Below are 19,324 nucleotides of genomic sequence, written 5' to 3' on the forward strand. Positions count from 1 at the left end.
TTTTATGTTTAAATCCCACCCCCCCCCCCCAAAAAAAAAAAAGGGGGGTGGCCACCCCACTGTGGGGGCTGTGAGCTGGTTGTGCCCCCCAAAACTCCCCCTCGGTCCCCGCAGCCGGGAGCCAAGCGCAGCCACGTAAACAGGCTGAAAGGCTGGAAAATGTGACGCATGCCGGGGGCTCAGGACCAGGACCGTCACCTCCTCCCCCCCCTCCCCGCCCTGCAGGGCCGCATCCAGCCCAGCGCAGGCGGGAGGGATCCCCCAAGGTGCCTGCTGGCTCAGCACCAACAGCCACACAGCAGCCTCCGACATTTTGGCCACCGCAGCCTCTCGGTGACACCAGTGGCGGGGACCCCCCAGCTCTCCAGCACCCTGCGGCTTAACCAGAAAATGGGGTGCAGCTGGGGGGGTCCCCAGCAGCCCCGGGCAGGGGGAAGGGGCACGAAGAGGAGGCGGAGGGTCACCGGGAGGCAGATGTTGGCAGGTGATGGGTGACAGCTGGCAGCGCCGCACCAGGGGCCCACCTGGAGCCTGCAAACGCGGTGCTCAGCACCAGGCACCAGCACCTCTCCCCTCCCGGCCCATTCCAGAAGCCAGTTTGCCCATTCGGGAGGCCAGCTTGCCAAGCTGGGGGGCAACCAAAAGCACGTGGCGGGGCATCTCACTCTGCCCGGTGTAGGTGGCACCGCGCCCCGCAGAGCCAGGGCTGAGCGCCATCCCCAGGGCCCGGAGGTCCCCTCCATCCCCCACTCCTCCGGTGAAAGGAAGGGCTCGTTAATCATTTCTTTTTAATTGGGTTTTTATCCATCAACCTTTCAGTTCAAAGCAGCCCCCCCGGGGCAGACTGAGAACTCTGGACACGTTCAAGAGTTCAGGCAACAGCCACGCATCCGTGTTCGGAGGCACCTGTGACAGCCCCGGCGTCCCCTGCGGGGGGACACACAGGGTGGCACGGCTGCAGGTGAACGAGGTGACACCAGTGACACCGGTGACACCGGTCCCCCGTGCCCGGGCTTGCCCCAGCCTCCGCATTCACAGTACCACTTACGCAACGAGGAAGGTGGCACCCAAATCATCGAGGGAGAGAGGCTCCGAAATGGGAGCAGGGACTTTCCGGCAGGATCCGCTTCCCACCTCCCGCGCGCTGCCCGCTCCCACGCCCCAGCCCGGAGCCTTCGGCAGTTCCTGCCCTTGTCAGAGGTAGTTTTGCAAGATGGGAAGAACCGGGAGGGAAGGAGCCTGCTCCGGGCACGGATCCCCCCCCCCTGCCTCCGGTAACTGAGCGCATGCGGCTGGCAAAGCCCCGACGCCGCACCCAGACCCACAGCCCCGCGGCGTTATCGGCACCTCCGGCAGCACCGAGCTGTTCTGGCGGGGGGCGGGGGGGGGGCAGCACCCAAAGCCCCCCCTGGCAAGGCACAGGCTGGCCCCAGCTCTCCCCCATGTCCCTGGGGGAGGACGGAGCACAACAGCAGTGGCGTGACAAGGCACACCGGGGCACAGGGACGGTCCCGCCTGGCTCCCACCGTCCCCGCTACCTCGCCCGGAGGGATGGAGTGGCCCCTCGGCGCGCTCCCGGTTCCTCCCTGCAGGCTCTGGGCCCCCCCTGGGGCGCAGGATGGGGGTGTGGGGCTGTCAGTCCTGCTCGGGGTTCAGCATCAGGTGTTGCTCCCACTCTGCCTCCACCACCTTGTAGAGCTCCATGGTGGCCCGGGCGTCCTCCACCGAGCAGTGGCCGGTTTTCCCGACCTGTTGGGGACAGAGGCGCAGTCCATGTCACCCCTCCAATACTGGCTGAGTGGGGAAAAAGCCCCCCCAACATGCTGGAGGGGTCCGTCCCTCCCCCTGCGGGCTGGCTTCCAGGGAAGGGGAAACTGAGGCACGGGGCTGCCCTGCCCTCCAGGACTGGCAGCAGTGGCTGGACTTGGGGCGCCCTGGCCTCAGGATTGCGTGTGACACCCCAATCTTTCCCGGAGGATGGACCTCCCTGCTCCTGCCCCCCACAATGTAGCACAGGGGGATCCCCACGCTGCTCCCTGGCTCCTGGGGGAGCACGGGGAGCTGCCGGCTGAGTCCGCCAAGAGGGGGGGGAGGGACACCAAGATGGGGGAAGGAGGATTCAGCCGAGTTACCTGGATATCCTTGTGGAGCAGCTGCTTGGTGAGGCGCTTCAGGGAGATGGAGACGTTCTCAGGGAAGCCGCCCTTACGGTTCAGCAGGGGGATCCGGGACGTGTCCCGGGTGAGCGCCTTCGGGTGGAAGTACTTGAGCGCCTTGAAGTCGTTGGAGACGGCGTGGCCGACCACGATCTTCCCAGCGAGGATGCGCAGGATCTAAGGAGAGAGGGATGAAATTGGGGTGAGGGGGGGGGGGGAAGACACCCAGCGGGCTGTTCCGTGTGGGGCAGGAGGTTTCAGCCCCACGGGGGATGTGGTGCTGCCCCACTGCCGGTGGGGAGGAGGAGACTGGTGTGAAGAAGTGGGGAAGACGCCACGGGCACTCCTCACCCACCCAGATGAGCCCCTGTAGCGTGACAAACCCCCCTGAGACAAACTCCCCCACCCTGTGGCCCCCCACCCCAGACCACAGCCCCCCCAGGGACACACGGGGGGCACACCTCTCGCTGGGCCTTGCTGAAGGGGACGGCGTTGGCCATGTGGTGCCGGCGGATGCCGCTCCAGCGGGTGCGATAATCCACGATGGGGGCGACGGGACGGATGTACTGGTCGTACATGACGTCGCCGTTGTAGCCGACGATGCTGCAGCGCGCCAGGTCGCTGGTGCGCCCGCCAGGCCCTGTGCCCACCATCTCACAGTCTATGGCCACCAGTTTGGGGGGCTGCGGGGGGAAGGCAGGGGGGCTTCGCTTGCTCTTCGCCGTCCCACGGGGCTTCGCCTTGATTTTCAAGGGAAGCCCTGTCCTGTTGGAGCTGGCGGAGCTATTCTGCGCGGCCGCACCGGGCCGGGTGACAGATGTGGCACCGTTGGCCTTGCGGCACGGCTTGGGCTGGGGGTTCCGTTTCTCCTGGTGTCCCCCGGCTGCCCCCAGCCCCTTCCCCCTCCGACCTGGCTTCTTCAGGGAGCCTCTCCCTGCTGGCGGCTGGACCACCGGCAGCTGCTTCTGCTTCAGCACACCCCGCTGCTCCAGCACCCGCCGCCGCCGCAGGAACTGCCGGTGCTTGGGGTTACCGGGCTCCTTCCTGCCGGGGCGCTCACAGGGGGTAAAGTCCACGTTGAGGAGCAAATCCGTCATCGTGGGAGCGGGGGTGGCGGGAGGGCGACCCCCGCCCCGGGGCTCCCAGCCGGCCAGGCCAGTCCTGCCTGCAGCGGGGAGAGGTGGCTCAGCACCGGGGGCCTGGCACCAGGCCCTCCCCAGCACCGGGGGTGCCGGCACTGGGACCTCCCCTCAGCACCGGGGGTCCTGGCACCGCCCCCCCCCCCCCTCCCTCAGTACCGGGGAATCTGGCACTGGGCCCCCTCCCTCAGCACCCGGGGCCCTGGCACCGGGGCCCACCCCGTACCGGGTGCTCCCTGCTCAGCACTAGGGGCCCCTCCCGCAGCACCCGGGGCCTTGGCACCGGGGCCCCTCCGGAACCGGGGAACCCCCCCTCCCCCTCAGCACCGGGGGTCCTGGTACCGGGGACCGCCCGGCACTGGGAGATGCCCCTCACCTCAGCACCGGGGTCGCCCTAAGCAACAAGCGCCCCCTTCCTCAGCCCTGGCCCTGACGCCGATCACCCACCTCCCCCCGCCCCCCCTCCCCCCCTCCGAGCCCCGGAAGCGGAAGTTGCCCCCGCGGGGGAGCGGCGCGTGGCCGGCGCGGTGCGGCCGCGCACGGCAGTGACGTAAAACGGCTGCGGCCGGGCGCTGTAGTGACGCAATAAGGCTGCGCCGCCGCCCGCACGCTCGCGCGCCCCCCCCCCCCGGGAGTGCGCATGCGCAGCGCCGCGGCGGGAACGGGGGGTGAGTGGCGCGTGGGGCCGCTCTGGCCCGCCGGCGGGCGCCTCTATGGCCTGGGCGGCCTGACGTCACGGGTGACGTCATGGCCCGGCCCTGCGTCATAGCTGGTCGGCGCTGGGCAGCGAGGGGCAGGCGGGTGCGTTGCCGGAGGTGCCGGGTGGCGTCACGGCCCGGGGGAGGCGCCGCGCTGGGTGACGTCACGGCGTGGTACCGTCGTGGCGTGATGACGTCACGGTGGCGGGAAGGCAAATTACAGCCCTGCGCGATGCCGTGGCCTGGTGACGTCGTGGCCATGGGAGGGGGGCGGAGCTGTGCTTCTGGGTGATGACGTGACCCAGTGATGTCGTGGGTGATGTCATAGCCGGGTGACGTCATGGCCGTGGGAGGGGCAAACCCGTTCTGGCGTGATGTCACAGCCTGCTGATGTCAGAGACGGTAAGGCCTGCTGCCGTGACACAGGTCACAGCTGGAGGGGGGTGGCTTCATGGGGTGACACCAGAGCCCCAGGGGGACACACTTTAGTGTGACATCAGAGCTCCAGGGGACACACTCTGGTGTGACACCAGAGCCCCAGGGTGACACCAGAGCCCCAGGGGACACACCCCAGGGTGACATCAGAGCCCAAGGGGGACACCAGAGCTCCAGGGGACACACCCCAGGGTGACACAGTCTGGTGTGACATCAGGGCCCCAGGGTGACATCAGAGCCCCAGGGGGACACTCCCCATGCTGACATCACAGCACCACAGGCCACACCCTGCGATGACATCAGAGTCCCAGAGGTCACGCCCTGTGGTGACATCACGGCCCCAGCACTGAGGACACGATGGCCGCCCCCTCCCCCAGCCTGCAGCGGGAGCAGCAGCATGCGGCCGACATCATCCGCCTCCTGACGCTCTACCGGCCACTGCTCGACGCTTACGTCATCGTGAGTGTCCCCACGCGCCCCCCCCTTCCCCCCTCGCCGTGTCCCCCCCACTGACCCCCCCCTCCCCACAGGACTTCTTTGTCGAGGGGCTGTGGGCGCAGCTCCCCCCGCCCTGGCAGGCCGCCCTGGCCACCGCAGCCCCCCAGCAGCTAGCTGGGCTCCTGGGGGGCCGGGGGGGGCCGGGGGCTACCTGGCCCCTCTCCCTGCTAGCCTTCGCCGCCGCCGCCCGCGCCCTCGCCTTCCCCCGCGGCCAGTCGGGGGGGGGGGCTCCCCGCGCCCCCCCTGCCAGAGCGCCCGCCTGCACCCCCTGCTCCGCCGCCACGTCAAGCCCAAGAAGCAGCACGAGATCCGGCGCCTGGGGAAGGTGGGTGGCCGTGTGTGTCCCCCCCCCCATGCGACCCCCCCCCCCGCAGACCCCCCAACAGCCCCCCTCTCCCCACAGCTCCTGCAGCGGCTGAGCCAGGCCACCAGCTGCGACCGTGTGGTGGATGTCGGAGCGGGGCAGGTAGGAGCAGGGCGTGACGGGGGGTGTGGGGGGGCCATGGGGGAATGTGTCGTCCCCCCCAAGCTGAGCGCCTGTGTCCCTGTCCCCCCGTCCCCTCCCCCTCCGCCAGGGCCACCTCTCCCGGTTCCTGGCCTTCGGCCTCGGCTTATCCGTCACCGCGGTGGAGGGTGACGGCCGCCTGGCCGGGATGGCGGAGCGCTTCGACCGTGAGCTGCTGCGGGAGCTGGGGAAAAGGGGGGTGCTGGGAAACGAGGGCCCCCCCCAGTGCTGCCAAACCCCCACCCGCCGCCCCCCACCTCCCCTCATCCCCCAGGGTCCACGCCACGTGGCCGGCCGCCTGGACCCAGGGGCTCCCTGGGGGGAATTCCTGCTACCCCCCGACCCCCCAGGGCCTGGCCCCGCCGCCAGGAACCCCCTGGGGGGGCCGGGGGGTGCCGAGGGGGGGCAACGGGTGCTGGTGACGGGGCTGCACGCCTGCGGGGACCTCAGCCCAGCCCTGCTTCGCCACTTCGCCTGCAGCCCCGCCGTGGCCGCCATCGCTTCGGTAGCCTGTTGCTACATGAAGCTGTCCACCCCGCCGCAGCCCCCCGGTTGCCCCCCTGGCTACCCGCTGAGCTCTTGGGTAGCCACATTACCGGGCCACGAGCTCTCCTACCGGGCGCGGGAAGCCGCCTGCCATGCGCTGGAGGAGTACGCGGGGCGGTTGCGCCGGCAGAGCCGCTCCCTACGCGCCCACTGCTACCGCGCCATCCTCGAGACCCTCATCCGAGCGGCCCACCCCGGCATGAAGCACCCAGGGGTGCAGACGGTGAAGAAGGCGCATGCCCTCAGCTTCCCCCAGTGAGTTTGGGGAGGGGGGCACCCCCTTTTTTGTCCTCCACCCCTCTTGTTTGCCCCCCTGCGTGACGTTACCCCGCAGGTACGCTCGCCTGGGGCTGCCCCGCGTGGGGTTGGATCCGGCCACCATCCCGCTGGAGACGGAGGCGGTGGGGGCCATGCTGGAGCAGCAGCACAAGGTGGTGGCTTTCTTCAGCCTCACCCTGCTGCTGGCTCCGCTGGTGGAGACCCTCATCCTCCTCGATCGCCTGCTCTACCTGCGGGAGCAAGGTGGGTGCCCCCGTGGGGGGGGGGGGGTGGGGGGCGGCGGTGTTGCCAGGATCCACCCACCCGCTCCCCGCAGGTTTCCAGTGCGCCCTCGTGCCCCTCTTCAACCCCCGGTTCTCCCCGCGTAACCTGGTGCTGGTGGCCGCGCGGACCCCCCTGGGCACGGTGCTGGCGGGCCTAGATGAGGACAGCAGTGACGACGAGGACACGGGGGGGGCAGAGCCCCTCAGCTCCTGATGCCGGGCGCGAACCCCAATAAAACTGAGATTTATAACAAAACCAGCAGGAGCTAGCTGGGGGCTGCGCAGAAAGCACCACGCATCGCAAACAGGGAAAATAAAGGGGGGGTCTTTATTGCAGACCCTGACCCCAGGGGGGTTCTGGCATCCCCCCGCGTCCCCCCCCCAGTTAATACCAGTAGGATTTCTTGGCCCTGCGTGTCTCCACAATCCCCATGGCGTCCATGATCTCCTCCTCAAAGGTCTTCAACGATGGCACGTACGTCTTTTTCAGCGCATCATCCTCTGACGTGTCCTTCGGGCCGTCTGTGGGCAGCCAAAGGGACAGCGCTGAGCCCCTCAGCAGGACCCCCACCCCCCACCTCCAGGGGCTGGCAGCACCCCCCCTGCCCCGGCCCCACTCACCGATCCACTGCTCGGGGACGATGCCGTCCCAGCGCTGCCGCAGGGGCAAGGGGATGATCCGACCGCTGCGCAGGGAGACGCGAACCCGCTCGCCCTCCTCTGTGTAGCGCCATTCCACCTCAGTCGGCTTCCTGCCGGCAGAGAGCGTTTGGGGGGGGACAGGACTTTGGGGAGGGGGGCGCACAGGGGGGGTCCCCTTATCCCCCCCGTGGCTGTTACCGGTCCTCGGGGTCCACCAGCGAGATCTGGTTGAGCAGCAGCGGTGCCTCGCTGGCGATGTAGGTCCCGGGATATTTGGCGGTTGGGTTGATGTAGCGGTAGTGCTGTGAGGGGATAGGGGAGGTTACTGACAGCCCATGTCCCCCAGACCCTGTACGGCAGCCCCCCCCACCGGCTCCCGCCTCACCGTGTTCAGCCCTTCCACCACAACCCAGTTGCGGGCTCGCACAACCTGCGTGACCATTGCCTGCTTCCCCGCATCCTTCCCAGTCAGGACCTGGACCTGTGGCAGAAGGAGGGGGGAGGGGGGAGGGGGTCAGTGGTCAGGGGGGGCCCCCCCAGCCCAGTCACTATCCTGGGAGGGGGGTGGGGTGTCTGGGGATGGGGGGAAACTCACTGTGTCACCCCGAAACACTTTCCAGTCTTCCCTGGCGATGGGTTCCACAAAGATCTTGCGGCGGCACAGCCCCGGGGGGTTGCGGCGCCGGGCAGCGGCGGTGTCTGGGCGCCACGTGCCGTGCCGGTAACCACGGGGCAGCCGCAGCTGCTGCACGTGCAGCAGAGCCGAGAGGCGCATGGCACCGCAGGGGCTGGGGGGGTGGGGGTCAGTGTAGGCCCTGTGCCCCCCAGGAACCCCCTCGTGCTCCCCAGCGTGATGCGCCTTGGGTAAGGGGGGGAGCCAGGCTTTCTGCAGAGTTCCCACCCCCACCCCAGAGGGGACCCAGGCCTCTGCAGAGACCCCCACCCCTCAGAGAGACCCAGGCCTCTCACAGACCCCCCTCAGAGGGGACCCAGGCCTCCCGAGACCCCTGCCAGCCCCTCAGAGGGGACCCTGGCATCCCCTGGAGATCCCCCAGCCCCTCAGATGGACCCCGACCTCCCTAGACCCCTCCAAAGGGACCCCAGCCTCACCAGAGACCCCCACCCATCAGAGAGACCCAGGCCTCCCCCAGACCCCCCCAAAGGGGACCCAGGCCTCCCCAGAGACCCCCTGGCCCCTCAGAGGGACCCAGGCCTCCTGCAGCCCCCCCCAAACTCCCTAGAGGGACCCAGGCCTCCCCAGAGCCCCACCAGCTCCTCAGAGGGGTGCCCGGTCTTCTCCAGACCCCCTTCCCAAAGGGACCCAGACCCTCCCCACCCCTCAGAGGGACCCAGGCCTCCCCAGACCCTCCCCACCCCTCAGAGGGACCCAGGCCTCCCCAGACCCACCCCCACCCCTCAGAGGGACCCAGGCCTCCCCAGACCCACCCCACCCCTCAGAGGGACCCAGGCCTCCCCAGACCCTCCCCACCCCTCAGAGGGACCCAGGCCTCCCCAGACCCACCCCCACCCCTCAGAGGGACCCAGGCCTCCCCAGACCCCCCCCACCCCTCAGAGGGACCCAGGCCTCCCCAGACCCACCCCCACCCTCAGAGGGACCCAGGCCTCCCCAGACCCACCCCCACCCCTCAGAGGGACCCAGGCCTCCCCAGACCCACCCCACCCCTCAGAGGGACCCAGGCCTCCCCAGACCCTCCCCACCCCTCAGAGGGACCCAGGCCTCCCCAGACCCTCCCCACCCCTCAGAGGGACCCAGGCCTCCCCAGACCCACCCCCACCCCTCAGAGGGACCCAGGCCTCCCCAGACACTCCCCACCCCTCAGAGGGACCCAGGCCTCCCCAGACCCCCCCCCACCCCTCAGAGGGACCCAGGCCTCCCCAGACCCCCCCCACCCCTCAGAGGGACCCAGGCCTCCCCAGACCCACCCCCACCCCTCAGAGGGACCCAGGCCTCCCCAGACCCACCCCCACCCCTCAGAGGGACCCAGGCCTCCCCAGACCCACCCCCACCCCTCAGAGGGACCCAGGCCTCCCCAGACCCCCCCCACCCCTCAGAGGGACCCAGGCCTCCCCAGACCCCCCCACCCCTCAGAGGGACCCAGGCCTCCCCAGACCCACCCCCACCCCTCAGAGGGACCCAGGCCTCCCCAGACCCACCCCCACCCCTCAGAGGGACCCAGGCCTCCCCAGACACTCCCCACCCCTCAGAGGGACCCAGGCCTCCCCAGACCCACCCCCACCCCTCAGAGGGACCCAGGCCTCCCCAGACCCTCCCCACCCCTCAGAGGGACCCAGGCCTCCCCAGACCCACCCCCACCCCTCAGAGGGACCCAGGCCTCCCCAGACCCTCCCCCACCCCTCAGAGGGACCCAGGCCTCCCCAGACCCACCCCCACCCCTCAGAGGGACCCAGGCCTCCCCAGACCCCCCCACCCCTCAGAGGGACCCAGGCCTCCCCAGACCCACCCCCACCCCTCAGAGGGACCCAGGCCTCCCCAGACCCCCCCACCCCTCAGAGGGACCCAGGCCTCCCCAGACCCACCCCCACCCCTCAGAGAGGACCCCGGCCTCCCTCCCACACCTCAGAGGGACCCCAGCCCCCCGCTCACCCCCGTGTCCCCGGCCTCTCCCGCGCCTCGCGCCGGCCGGGGGTGGGGGTGGGGTGGGTGTGGCGCGGTGCACGCCGGGACGCGTAGTCCCGCCAGGCGGGGGTGCAGTGCACGCCGGGAGCAGTAGTCCTCAGCCCGCCCCTTCAGCGCGGTGCATCCTGGGAGTGGCGGCGGGCGGGGCGCGCGGCACGCCGGGAGTTGTAGTCGCAGTTTCCTCCCCCCTTCAGTGCACCCGGTGGGGCCTGAGGCGGCCCCGGGGCGGGGGGCGCCGGGGAGGAGGGGGGGGGGTGGCCGGGCTGTGGGGCGACCCCGGGCCCCTCCCAGCCCCCCTATTGCCTCCTCCCTGCCTGCGGCCCAGCACCCAGAGCCGTGGGGTGGGCGGCGGGGTGGCCCCGAGGCCTGGCCCCTTCCCCGGGGCCTGCCCAGGCCCCGCGGTGGCAGCGGGCGCCCCGCCCGGGAAGCTGGGAGCTGTAGTCCCGTGGCGGGGCTGGCACCCGGCCAGGGCTCCATTTTCTACTAAAGGGAGCTTGTTGTTCGTCCCCGGGGCCGAGCCTGGGGGCGAAGGCGCTGCCATCCCGGGGTCGGGGCGTCCCCGCTGCTCCCCGAGCCTGTCCTGCCGCAGGGCCGCGATTGAGGTACGGCTCCGTAAGGAGCCAGGGCACAGCGAAGCAGCAGCCCCTCACCCTTGCTTTCATGCAGAATTGTTTTCCTATTTTATTAAACACCTTCCCTCTAAAAACCTTCCCCCTGCCTCTTTCTTTCCCTCTGTCAACCACTTCTCAGGAACAGCCTGCAGCTCCCTGCCCGCTCCCCTCCCTTCTGGTCCCCCTACTGCACCCAGAAAACAAACCAAAGCTGCTGCCGGGGTGGGGAGGATTCCGAAGCCCCTCTCCCACAGCAGCCTTGGCGCTGCAGGGTTAGGGCAGCCCGAAACCACTAGCATGGGGGAAAGGAGCTGACCCTGGGGCACAGAGATGCCAGAGGAAGCACTTTAAAAAGGCATGAATCGCTTTTATTTCAAATCAACTGATCAGCCCCCTAGAAATCACTAATACAAAGCATGCGCCCCGCGACGGCGGGGCCGGGAGATGCAGGTCGGTTCAGGGGTTCACGTTACCGGGTTTCTCTTCATTTTTCCTCTTTTTTTTTTTCAAAAATTTTTTTCCTTTTTTTTTTTTTTTTTAAATTTCATTTTCGGTTTGTTTTTCTTGTCCAGAGCTGTGGACGTGACGAGCCGACAGGGCAGCACCCAGGGAGCCCAGCGGGGAAGGGGCAGGTGGGAAGATCAGCTCGCCGGGGAGGCCGCTACAGGCTGCGGAGAGCCAAGAAGAGACCCGGGTGCTTGGTCACGGACCCCGTGGCACTGGGACCCCCCTCTCCCTGCCGCTGGGGATGTTCCCCCGTGCCCAGGGTGGGCAGGGAGGAGCCCAGCTTTTGGGGATGGGGGTCACCGCACCACCCTCACCTCTCCTTGTGGTCTCTGACCTCCTCCGTGCCCGCCTTCTCCTTGCCCTCCTGCTTGGTTTCGTTGGCGTCCGGCACGCTGGCAGCATCACTGTTCTTCTCACCTTCGGCTGGGTTGGGTTTCAGCTCTTCCTTGGGGGCCTCTTCGTTGTCTACCTTCTTCTCCCCTTCCTGCCCCTCTGCCTCCTTGGTGCGTTTGGGGGAGTCCTGTGCAGGGGGGAAGCTCAGCTCAGCCCAGCCCCAGACCCCCCCCCCCCCCATTCACTCGCATCCCCATCCCCGCCATCCCCCTACCTCCAAAGCATCTTCCGCTTTCCTCTTGATCCCAGCTTTCTCGTTCTTCTCCTTGGACTGCTCGTCGATCACCAGCTTCCCCTCCTCATCGCTGCTGCCCTCCGCATTGCCCTTCTTCTCCCCGTCGCCCTCCGGCTCCCGCTCCGGCTCGGCGTCCTCAGGGCAGCTCTTCTTCTGGGTGGGCTGGAGGGGACACAGGGGACTCACAGAGGGGAACCCAGGAAGGGGAAACGGGGGGGAAGGAGGCAGCTGGAGGGGGATGCGAGGTGCTGGGACCCCCCAACTGGCTCGAGACCCACCTGGTAGCCAGAGGCTTTGACGGTGGGGTTGTTCTCGATCTCCCACAAACCTTCGCTGAACCCTTTCCGTTTGTTGGGTTTCCCGAACTTCTCCTTGCATTCTTCATAGGGGAAGAGGTCTTTGGGCCCCAGGAATGCCCTGCTCGGGGGATGGGGGGGGGGGGGGAGGGGGAGGGGGAAGCAGTGAGGGATGGCGGCTGGTGGTGGTGGGGGGGTCTCATCTCTCCCCAAAACCCCCAGGGCCGTTGGCAGCGCTGCCACATGGAGGGGTCGATCCATCAGTGCCCCCCTCGGCCCTGTCTCCCGCACGCTCCGGGGCCCCACTCACGTTTCGTGGGTCCCAAAGAAGAAGACTTGGTATTTATTGGAGGAGGATTTTACTGCAGCTTCCGGCATCTCGTCAATCTGTGCGACACAAAGGACGGGGTGAGAATCGGGGAGGGCAGAGGCCCGGCTCCCCCTGACACTGGGATGTCACCCCACCGGCTGGGGACACTGGTGTCCCACACGCTGCGTCCAACCGACTGATACAAGCCCAGCAAGGGAAGAAAACGTTATTCCTTGACAATTCACCCACCGGCCAGTAACACCGCGGTTAATAACACAACCGGCTGTGCCCACCGGTGCTGGGTCAGGTGCTGGGTCAGCGGGGGCTCCCCTTTTCCCTACCCCATGGGGACGGCTGAGGAGCGGCCGCCGTAAGCTCTTGTCTAGACTGGCTCAGACATATTTAGCTCAGCAAATTCACGCGAGAGGCGTGCCGGTGGCGCCGGTGAAGCCAGATACATCGCCTCCAGCCCTGGGTCGGGGCGTAGGGATGGGCCAGGGGGAAGAAGGGGACAAAGCCGGGAGGTGTTGGGGTGCCTGGCGACACCATCCTGCTGCTGGGACTCTCCCCGCAGCTGAAACGGGGTCACTGGCCACAGTGAGGGCACGGTGAGGGTCCGCAAGCAGCCGGTGCCAACCCCACTGGCAGGTGCCGCTTCACCGAGTGTGAATATTCCTGAGGCGCCAAGCAGGAATAGAGCGAAAGTGACTCCGGCTGCTTTTTATAGCATCTAAAAATAACGTCCCCCCTCCCCGCTCCAGCCAGCGTGAGGAGCGCAGCCATAAATTCCCCGAGAAAGCCTCAGAGGGAGCTGGAAGGAGCCGAGGGAGGATGCGGGTGGGGGTCTCGGGGTGGGCACCAGCACGTCACCGGGCAGGAAGATGCCAGCGCCAGCGGCCAGGTTGCTGGGTCCCGTTCCCAGCGCGCTGCTGACTCACGGCACGACCTTTGCTAAGTCACTGCCACCCCCTGGCTCGCCCAGCCTCAGTTTCCCCAGTCGGCCAGGCCAGCGCCAAGCCGGGGTGCCGGTGGCACAGCTGCCACTGGGGTTTTTCCCCCCCCCCCATTCCTCCCAGCACGTTACCAACATTGCGATGCTCGAGGGCTGACCTGCCAAGGGTTTCTCCCGGTTTGATTCCTAGATCTGGGAATACCGTGCAGCTTCATTCCCCAACACCCAGGAACTAACACGTGCCATCGTGCTGCGTGGCAATGCCGACACAGGGCAGCCAGGTGGGATGGGATGCCAGCACGCAGGCTCCGGGATGCGGTGGGCAGTTGGTGTGATGTCCCACACGTGGTCCCCCCTCCCAGAAAGCTGAATCGGGGTTGGGATGAGCCTCCGTGCCATCCCCACCACCCGAATGTGGTTGGGGACACCTGGGCTGTCCCCCTGCATCCATCTTTCCGGATCCAGGGTGTGTCTCGGGATTGGTGATGTGCCTCCACCCAGCACCTCAGGGCTCCCGGCACCCCCAAATGCAAGGAGACACGTCAGGAGCAGGGATGAGGCCAGCGGGGACAGTCCCCAGCGGTGCAAAGGTTGGTCTCACCCTGGTACCAGCCACCACCACACCCCAGCGAGACCCCCGTCCACCCGCAGCCCCCAGCGCTCGCCGCCGCCCGAGGTACCACCATGGTGGCAGCTGGGAGCAGCGGCTCCATCCCCGCACGGCACCGACGGGGCGGAGGAGAAAATATGAGTCAGAGGGGTGGCCAGATGGGGTGCTCCTCTGCAGGCCACGGTTCTGCAGGTCACCCCCAGCATGATGCAGTCCCCAGAGCCCCCCAGGCGAGAACATGGCCCCCCCTGAGCCCCTCACGGTGCCAGGACCCCCATGGAGACCCCCCGGCTGTGCCATTCCCCCAACTGGTTTCAAAACCTCCTTTCCCCAGGAAAGGCGGCACACGTGGCGTCGAGGACAGTGGGGACAGGGTCCCATGGTCCCCAGCCCCATGTCAAGAACCGTCCTTGGCCAAGGTCGTGGCACAGGCAGCGGTGGGCCCAGCACCGGGTGAACCTCATCACTCCCCCACAGCCGACCCACGTGGCAGCCGGGATCTGCCGCCCAGCCTGGCCCTGCCAGCGCCAGCCCCTTATCTGCCCCTTTTCCACCCCAGCCCCAGAGAAAACAACCTGGCATCTCTATCTGCAGGGGCAGGCAGGGAGATATGGGGGGGGGACCCAGGCAAGTTACCCCGGTGGGGACGGCGATAGCGCGAACCCCCCCAAAAACCCAGAGGGGGGCTCATGCTGCCCAAAGCACGTGGTCCCCAGGAGCGAGCATGGCCACGAGGGCTTTGCTGTTGCCAGAGCTGGTTGGAAACTATTTGCACCCCCCCAGAGACAAACCCCCCCCCCCCCCATAAGGCTGACAGCCCACCCAGCTGCCAAACTGCCCGGCGATGGTCATGGGGTTAAAGGGCTGCAGTGCCCAGCTAACGTACACGTGTGCCTGTCACCATTCCCATTCCCGCCAGCTCCTGCAAAACGCCACCAGTGTCACCCAGCCTGTCCTTGCCCAGGGACCTGTGGACCATGGGGCTGGGGGGGTGTGTGTGTCTGAAAACAAGTGGCTGGGTCAGACCCCCCGGGAGGGAAAGCTCTAGAGCGTGGTAGGGGAGGGACAGGCACGTACCCCAGTGTGGACTCTGCCCCCAACCTCTGCACTTGACCTTTGCAACTGGTCCACGGAACACGAGCAGAGCAAGGCTGGGAGCAGCCCGCCCTGCGTCAGCCCTGGGGGGACCCCCGCAGCACCGGGGTGCTGGGAGAAACCCACCCCCTGCCTCAGTTTCCCCACAGCTGGATGAGGACTGGCAACTGGGAGGCGGCTGTCAGGAAGGGAGAATTAATGGAATTCATTCATGTGGGTCACAGCTGATAAAGCATCTGGGGGGGGGGGGAGGCACACGCAGCTGGGCTGGGGGTCTACAGCACAGGCTGTGTACCCCTCTAGGGCTTGCACCAGTCACCCCATCCCAGTGTCCAGGCTGGGTGCCGAGCTCTCACTGGGACTCAGTGGCACGATGCCAGGTTAGAGCCCTGTGCTGGTGGGCTTCTCCCAGCACCCGGCAGCCCCAGCCCACCCCCCCGGCACCAAACTACCCGGTTTCTTCTCCGAACAGAGGCAAAGCGTTCAGCGAGGAGCCCCCCTGCCCCCCCATCTCCGCTCTGCCCCCGCTGAATGCCCGGAGATGGGAACAGGTGGTGCTCAGGGAGGGGGACACCAGCCGTGCCGGGACCCCCGGCGTGGTGCTGGCCCGGCGCAGCGGTCCCTGCCGCGCTCCCACGCCATCCTGGCAGGCTGTAAGTAAGTCGGGGGCTGTAAGGAAGAAGGGCTGGGGACCCCACACCACTGGCGAGCCATAGTGGGGGGGCCAGGTGGCAGGGACCCCACAGAGACGGGGCGAGGGGAAGGAGATGGCTTCATATTGTGGCCGACTCAGGTCCCTGCTTTCGTGCCTCAGTTTCCCCTCTAGCCGGTGCTGCCCCTCTTGGGGAAGAGGTTACCCCTCGGGGGGAGCTGAGCTGCTGGCCCTGGGGATGGTGCCAGGTGCCATCTCCTGGGGAGGGATGACCACAAGCGCCGTCCCCAGAGAAAGGGCCGGAGGAACAACCCCCCCCCACCTCCCCGCGGTGCCTCCGGCTCTCCCGCCTCCATTTCTTCCCTCGCCGTTTCTTTCTGCTCCAGCCACACCTGGTCGGAAACAAAAATCCCAGCGAACAACCACCCGCGGCCGGGGAACGTTTCATCACAGCACCCGATTAGTCACGGGCAAACCCTGCCTGCTTCACCCCAGCCCGCCGTGGGATTAGTCACCGGCGGGAGGGCAAGGGGGGGGGGGGGGGGTGCTCAGCACCCCAAAACCCCCTTTCATTCAACCCAGCACCCGCCCAGGCTCGGGAAAGGCTGCCGGCGCTGCTTTCGGAGGGAGGAAAACCTCTTCCCCCAATGGCCCCCAAATGCTCCTGCCATCATGGTGGTGGGGAAAGCGGCTGCTGGGGATGGAGGTCGGGGTGAAACTGGAGCGGGCCTCGCCCCCCAGGGCGCACGTAGGCGCTAATTCGGTCCCCGGGAGCTCAGCCTGGCACCCAGCTGCCTGAGCCCCGACCCGGGGTCACCCCGACACCACGGGGCACCCATCAAGCGAGGGGGGCTTCTGGCGAAGCGGGGTGAACCCCGCTGGGATGCGATGGATGAAGGAGGAGGCAGCGGGTCGGCGTTGGGGGTCGGGGGAGCATCGCTGGGGGGTCGGGGGAGCATCGCTCCCCCCTTGCCAAGGGAAGCAGTGGTGGAAGCAGGCGCAGGACTCCCAGGGATCCCTCTGGCTCCTCCTCGCAAAGCCGCTTTCAAATGCGCGTTGGGAGGCCAGTGCCAAATCCGAACGGCTCCCCACCCCCTCCCCGGCCTCCCCGCCAGAACCCTACAAACCAAACAAAAGTTATTCAAACCCGAGGAGGGGAAGGAGGAGGGGATATGGGGGGGGGGGGTGTGTGATGGTGGTGGGAGATCCTCGGCCTTTAAAGCCCGCTGTGCCATTCCTCCTCGTCTCTGTTTAATTTGGGGGTTGCAGGCGGCCCAGCTCCCTTTTGCAGCAAAGCCGGCTGGGGGTGGGGGTGGTGGAGAAGGGGGGTGGGGGGGTGGGGGGGACACTCCAAGGAAATTTTAAACTGCATCACCCACTGCTTAAAAATAACCAACGGCGGATTCTGTAGCCAGAGCTTCACCACAGCCACCCGGCCTGCCCAGGGCAGGATCAGGCCCCCACGGCTCTCAGCCAGCGTGGCCGAGGTGCTTTATCCCAAGGGGGTGCTGAGCCCCCGGCCAGATGCTCAGGAACACCCCCCCTGCCCCCCGCCCCACCATCCACATGGCACCCAGGACCACTGGTGTGGGCACGGCGGGCAGAGGCGGCGGGTCCGGAATACCCCACGTGCAGCACGTTGCTCCCACCCCCTCACCCCCGCCATGTGTCCCCCCCCCCGCATGCCCCCGCCCCCCCCCCCCCCCCCGTTCTAAGTCCTCAGTAATTATATTGATTTTTCTCAAAGCCAAACTCCCGGCGAGTGCTGGCACCTATTTAGCACCCAGGGCCCCGGTGACCCCTAAGGCCACGCAGACCTGGGGGACACACTTGGGGACCTGCCAGCGAAGCCAGGATCGGGGGGGAGCGGGGTTGGGGGGGGGGGGGCGGGCGGGGAGGCTTTAGCCCCCCCCCAGGTCTCCCCCAAATCATGGGTGAAGCGGAGCAGCTCATCCAGGGAGTGGGAGCGATGGACCCCCCCACCCCGACACCTCGTGCGGGTCTCACTGCTGGCACCCTGATGGAGCGGGAGCCTGGGGGGGTGGGATGGGGGGGGTAGGGGCCATGGTGTGGCCCACGTGGGAACAGAACCCCCCCCCCCCAGCTCCACCAGGCGATACCGGGGGGGGGGGGGGGGTCACCCTGGGGAGGAGGCGCCAGCCTCGTGCTCCGGTGCCGGATGCGGCCCAGGTCACGGCTTCATCCCCATGTACGGGGCTGGGGGGGGGGGGGGGGGGCGGCTCGTCCTGCCCTGTGGGTCCTGCGGCGGGGACCGAAAGGAGCAGGAGCAACACGGGGAGGGGGGGGGGGAGGAGGCGGGAGGCTGCCCACTCCCACGCGGTGGCCAAAGCCACGCGCTCCCCCACCCGTGACCCCCCCCACCTGTCTCCTCCTCCCCCACCCCCCCCTTACTCCAATCCCTAGAGGGAACCGAATAAATAGCACAAAAGGGGCCCGGGGGACGCCGTTTGCAATGTATTACACCCCCCCCCCCCCCCCCCAAAAAAAAACCCACAACAAAACAACCAGAAATCGCTTCTCCGACACACACACACACACACACCCCCCCTCCGGTAACGAATAACCCCCAACTTTCCGCCCCGGGGAAGGGGGCCCGGGCCCGGCCTTACATAAGGTACCGGTAAAGTTGGCTCCAGCCGAGCACCGGCAGCCCCCGACCCCGGTGAGCCACCCCCCAAACGCTGCAGCTTGGCCCCGGTGAGCCCCCCCCACCCCCCCCCAGCGCTGCAGCCTGGCCCCGGGACACCGGCTGCGGCGTGCGGCCGCCCGCGTTATGCAACGGGGAGCACCGGGGGGGGAACAACCGGGGGGGGGTCCCATCGCCTTCCTCCCCCCCCCTCCAGGTCCTTTCCCCGTTCCTTACCCGGGCAGGCCAGTGGGGGTAACCCTTCATCTTGGCAAAGACCAGGTCCCCGCATTTGTATTCCTTCTGCCGGTTGGACCGGGACATCTTTGCTGGCGGCTCCTCCCGGGAACGGGGGGGGGGGGGGGGCGGGCAGGGGAGGGGGGGAGGGGGTTAAAGATGAAGTTTAGGAGGCAAAACCCGGCGAGGCAGGGATTAGCTCCCCCCCCACAAAAAAAAAAATAATTAAAAAAAAATTTAAAAAAAAAATAAAAAAGGGGGGAGGGGGGGGGGAAGAGGAGGGGAATCAGCGGCTTCTCCAGCCCCCCAGCGCGGCGGCCCCGGCGGAGAGCCCGGGGCGGGGGGCGGCGGCGGCCCCGGCCCGCGGTGCTAGGAGCGGCGCGGCGCGGCGGCGGTGGGTCCGTGCCCCATGCGGTTGTTTGTGTTTGAAATTCAATTGCTCCCTCCCTCCGCCACCCACCCCCCCCAACCCCCCCTTCTTCCTCCTCCTCCTCCTCCTCCTCCCGGTGGATGCGCTCGGAGGCTCGGCAGCGCGGCCTGGCACACGCACACCCACCCCACCCACCCCCCCACACCCACGGGGGAGCGCGGAGAATGGGGGTGGGGGTGTCGCCCGGCCGGGCTGGGTTTGCCGTGAGATACCCGGCTGGACGAGGGTAGCCACGCATGCCGTGGTGTAAAAAAAACCCACCCCCAAAACCCTAATTAATAATAAAAACGGATCCAGCTGCAGGTGGCTTTGGGTGTCCGGGGATGCCGCCAGCTCGATTTTGGTGAATAATCGTGGATCTGTCACGAGGAACAGGGACACAGCCCAGCACGGCATCGGAAGGATGTCCAGCCACAGGCAAACGGAGGGGTCCAGTGTAAAACTCGTGGAAAACCAGTGGAAAACCAGCGTAAAACCAGTGTAGGGGCATCCTCAAAATTCCACATCCTGGCAGCAGCTGAATATATCG

General features: G+C 67.6%; 4 protein-coding genes across 8 annotated transcripts; 1 reads left to right on the plus strand and 3 right to left on the minus strand.

Moving 5' to 3' along the window:
* Positions 1-774: 774 nt before the first annotated feature.
* Positions 775-3,772, minus strand: ISG20L2 (interferon stimulated exonuclease gene 20 like 2). Of its 3 annotated transcripts, none has more exons than XM_037371070.1 (4): positions 3,672-3,772; positions 2,618-3,321; positions 2,133-2,333; positions 775-1,749 (listed from the first exon to the last, which is right to left on the minus strand). In XM_037371070.1, exons 2-4 carry the CDS (start codon positions 3,251-3,253, stop codon positions 1,636-1,638), a joined length of 951 nt encoding a protein of 316 aa, XP_037226967.1. In that variant the 5' UTR covers positions 3,254-3,321; positions 3,672-3,772; the 3' UTR covers positions 775-1,635. The 3 variants fall into 3 exon arrangements, with proteins under 3 accessions (XP_037226967.1, XP_037226968.1, XP_037226969.1); XM_037371071.1 differs by having other exon boundaries at positions 2,618-3,352; positions 3,668-3,762; XM_037371072.1 differs by lacking the exon at positions 3,672-3,772 and having other exon boundaries at positions 2,618-3,609.
* A 197-nt stretch (positions 3,773-3,969) lies between these two features.
* Positions 3,970-6,775, plus strand: RRNAD1 (ribosomal RNA adenine dimethylase domain containing 1). The gene is given in 8 exon segments (XM_037370986.1): positions 3,970-4,096; positions 4,646-4,887; positions 4,959-5,144; positions 5,147-5,251; positions 5,330-5,392; positions 5,502-6,232; positions 6,312-6,499; positions 6,573-6,775. Coding segments are annotated over 7 exon segments (1,536 nt in total). The 5' UTR covers positions 3,970-4,096; positions 4,646-4,785; the 3' UTR covers positions 6,734-6,775.
* Positions 6,776-6,828: 53 nt separating this feature from the next.
* On the minus strand, positions 6,829-9,894 carry MRPL24 (mitochondrial ribosomal protein L24). The gene is made up of 6 exons (XM_037371101.1): positions 9,788-9,894; positions 7,757-7,949; positions 7,547-7,642; positions 7,360-7,463; positions 7,141-7,271; positions 6,829-7,041 (listed from the first exon to the last, which is right to left on the minus strand). The coding sequence occupies exons 2-6, from the start codon at positions 7,934-7,936 to the stop codon at positions 6,905-6,907; spliced, it is 648 nt and encodes a 215-aa protein (XP_037226998.1). The 5' UTR covers positions 7,937-7,949; positions 9,788-9,894; the 3' UTR covers positions 6,829-6,904.
* Positions 9,895-10,777: 883 nt separating this feature from the next.
* HDGF (heparin binding growth factor) lies at positions 10,778-18,796 on the minus strand. Of its 3 annotated transcripts, none has more exons than XM_037371095.1 (6): positions 18,366-18,796; positions 12,173-12,249; positions 11,845-11,983; positions 11,546-11,728; positions 11,253-11,458; positions 10,778-11,099 (listed from the first exon to the last, which is right to left on the minus strand). In XM_037371095.1, the coding sequence occupies exons 1-6, from the start codon at positions 18,450-18,452 to the stop codon at positions 11,093-11,095; spliced, it is 699 nt and encodes a 232-aa protein (XP_037226992.1). In that variant the 5' UTR covers positions 18,453-18,796; the 3' UTR covers positions 10,778-11,092. The 3 variants fall into 3 exon arrangements, with proteins under 3 accessions (XP_037226992.1, XP_037226990.1, XP_037226989.1); XM_037371093.1 differs by lacking the exon at positions 18,366-18,796 and adding an exon at positions 14,621-14,760 and having other exon boundaries at positions 11,273-11,458; XM_037371092.1 differs by lacking the exon at positions 18,366-18,796 and adding an exon at positions 14,621-14,739.
* Between the last annotated feature and the right edge of the window lie 528 nt (positions 18,797-19,324).

Source organism: Falco rusticolus, chromosome 19 (genome assembly GCF_015220075.1).
Source record: "Falco rusticolus isolate bFalRus1 chromosome 19, bFalRus1.pri, whole genome shotgun sequence".
In the NCBI taxonomy this organism is placed as follows: Eukaryota; Metazoa; Chordata; class Aves; order Falconiformes; family Falconidae; genus Falco; species Falco rusticolus.

Bases quoted from the DNA above. Each gene is read 5' to 3' on its own strand.
- ISG20L2 (XM_037371070.1), bottom strand. From the start codon at position 3,253: ATGACGGATTTGCTCCTCAACGTGGACTTTACCCCCTGTGAGCGCCCC. The intron at 2,334-2,617 runs GTGTGCCCCCCG...CTCTCTCCTTAG, and splicing joins TCAGCAAGGCCCAGCGAGAG to ATCCTGCGCATCCTCGCTGG. The intron at 1,750-2,132 runs GTAACTCGGCTG...TGTCCCCAACAG, and splicing joins TGCTCCACAAGGATATCCAG to GTCGGGAAAACCGGCCACTG.
- MRPL24 (XM_037371101.1), bottom strand. From the start codon at position 7,936: ATGCGCCTCTCGGCTCTGCTGCACGTGCAGCAGCTGCGGCTGCCCCGT. The intron at 7,643-7,756 runs GTGAGTTTCCCC...CTTCTGCCACAG, and splicing joins AAGTGTTTCGGGGTGACACA to GTCCAGGTCCTGACTGGGAA. The intron at 7,464-7,546 runs GTGAGGCGGGAG...ATCCCCTCACAG, and splicing joins TGGTGGAAGGGCTGAACACG to CACTACCGCTACATCAACCC.
- HDGF (XM_037371093.1), bottom strand. From the start codon at position 14,713: ATGGTCCACAGGTCCCTGGGCAAGGACAGGCTGGGTGACACTGGTGGC. The intron at 12,250-14,620 runs GTACGTTAGCTG...TGTGTCGCACAG, and splicing joins GAATGGTGACAGGCACACGT to ATTGACGAGATGCCGGAAGC. The intron at 11,984-12,172 runs GTGAGTGGGGCC...TCCCCCGAGCAG, and splicing joins TTCTTTGGGACCCACGAAAC to GGCATTCCTGGGGCCCAAAG.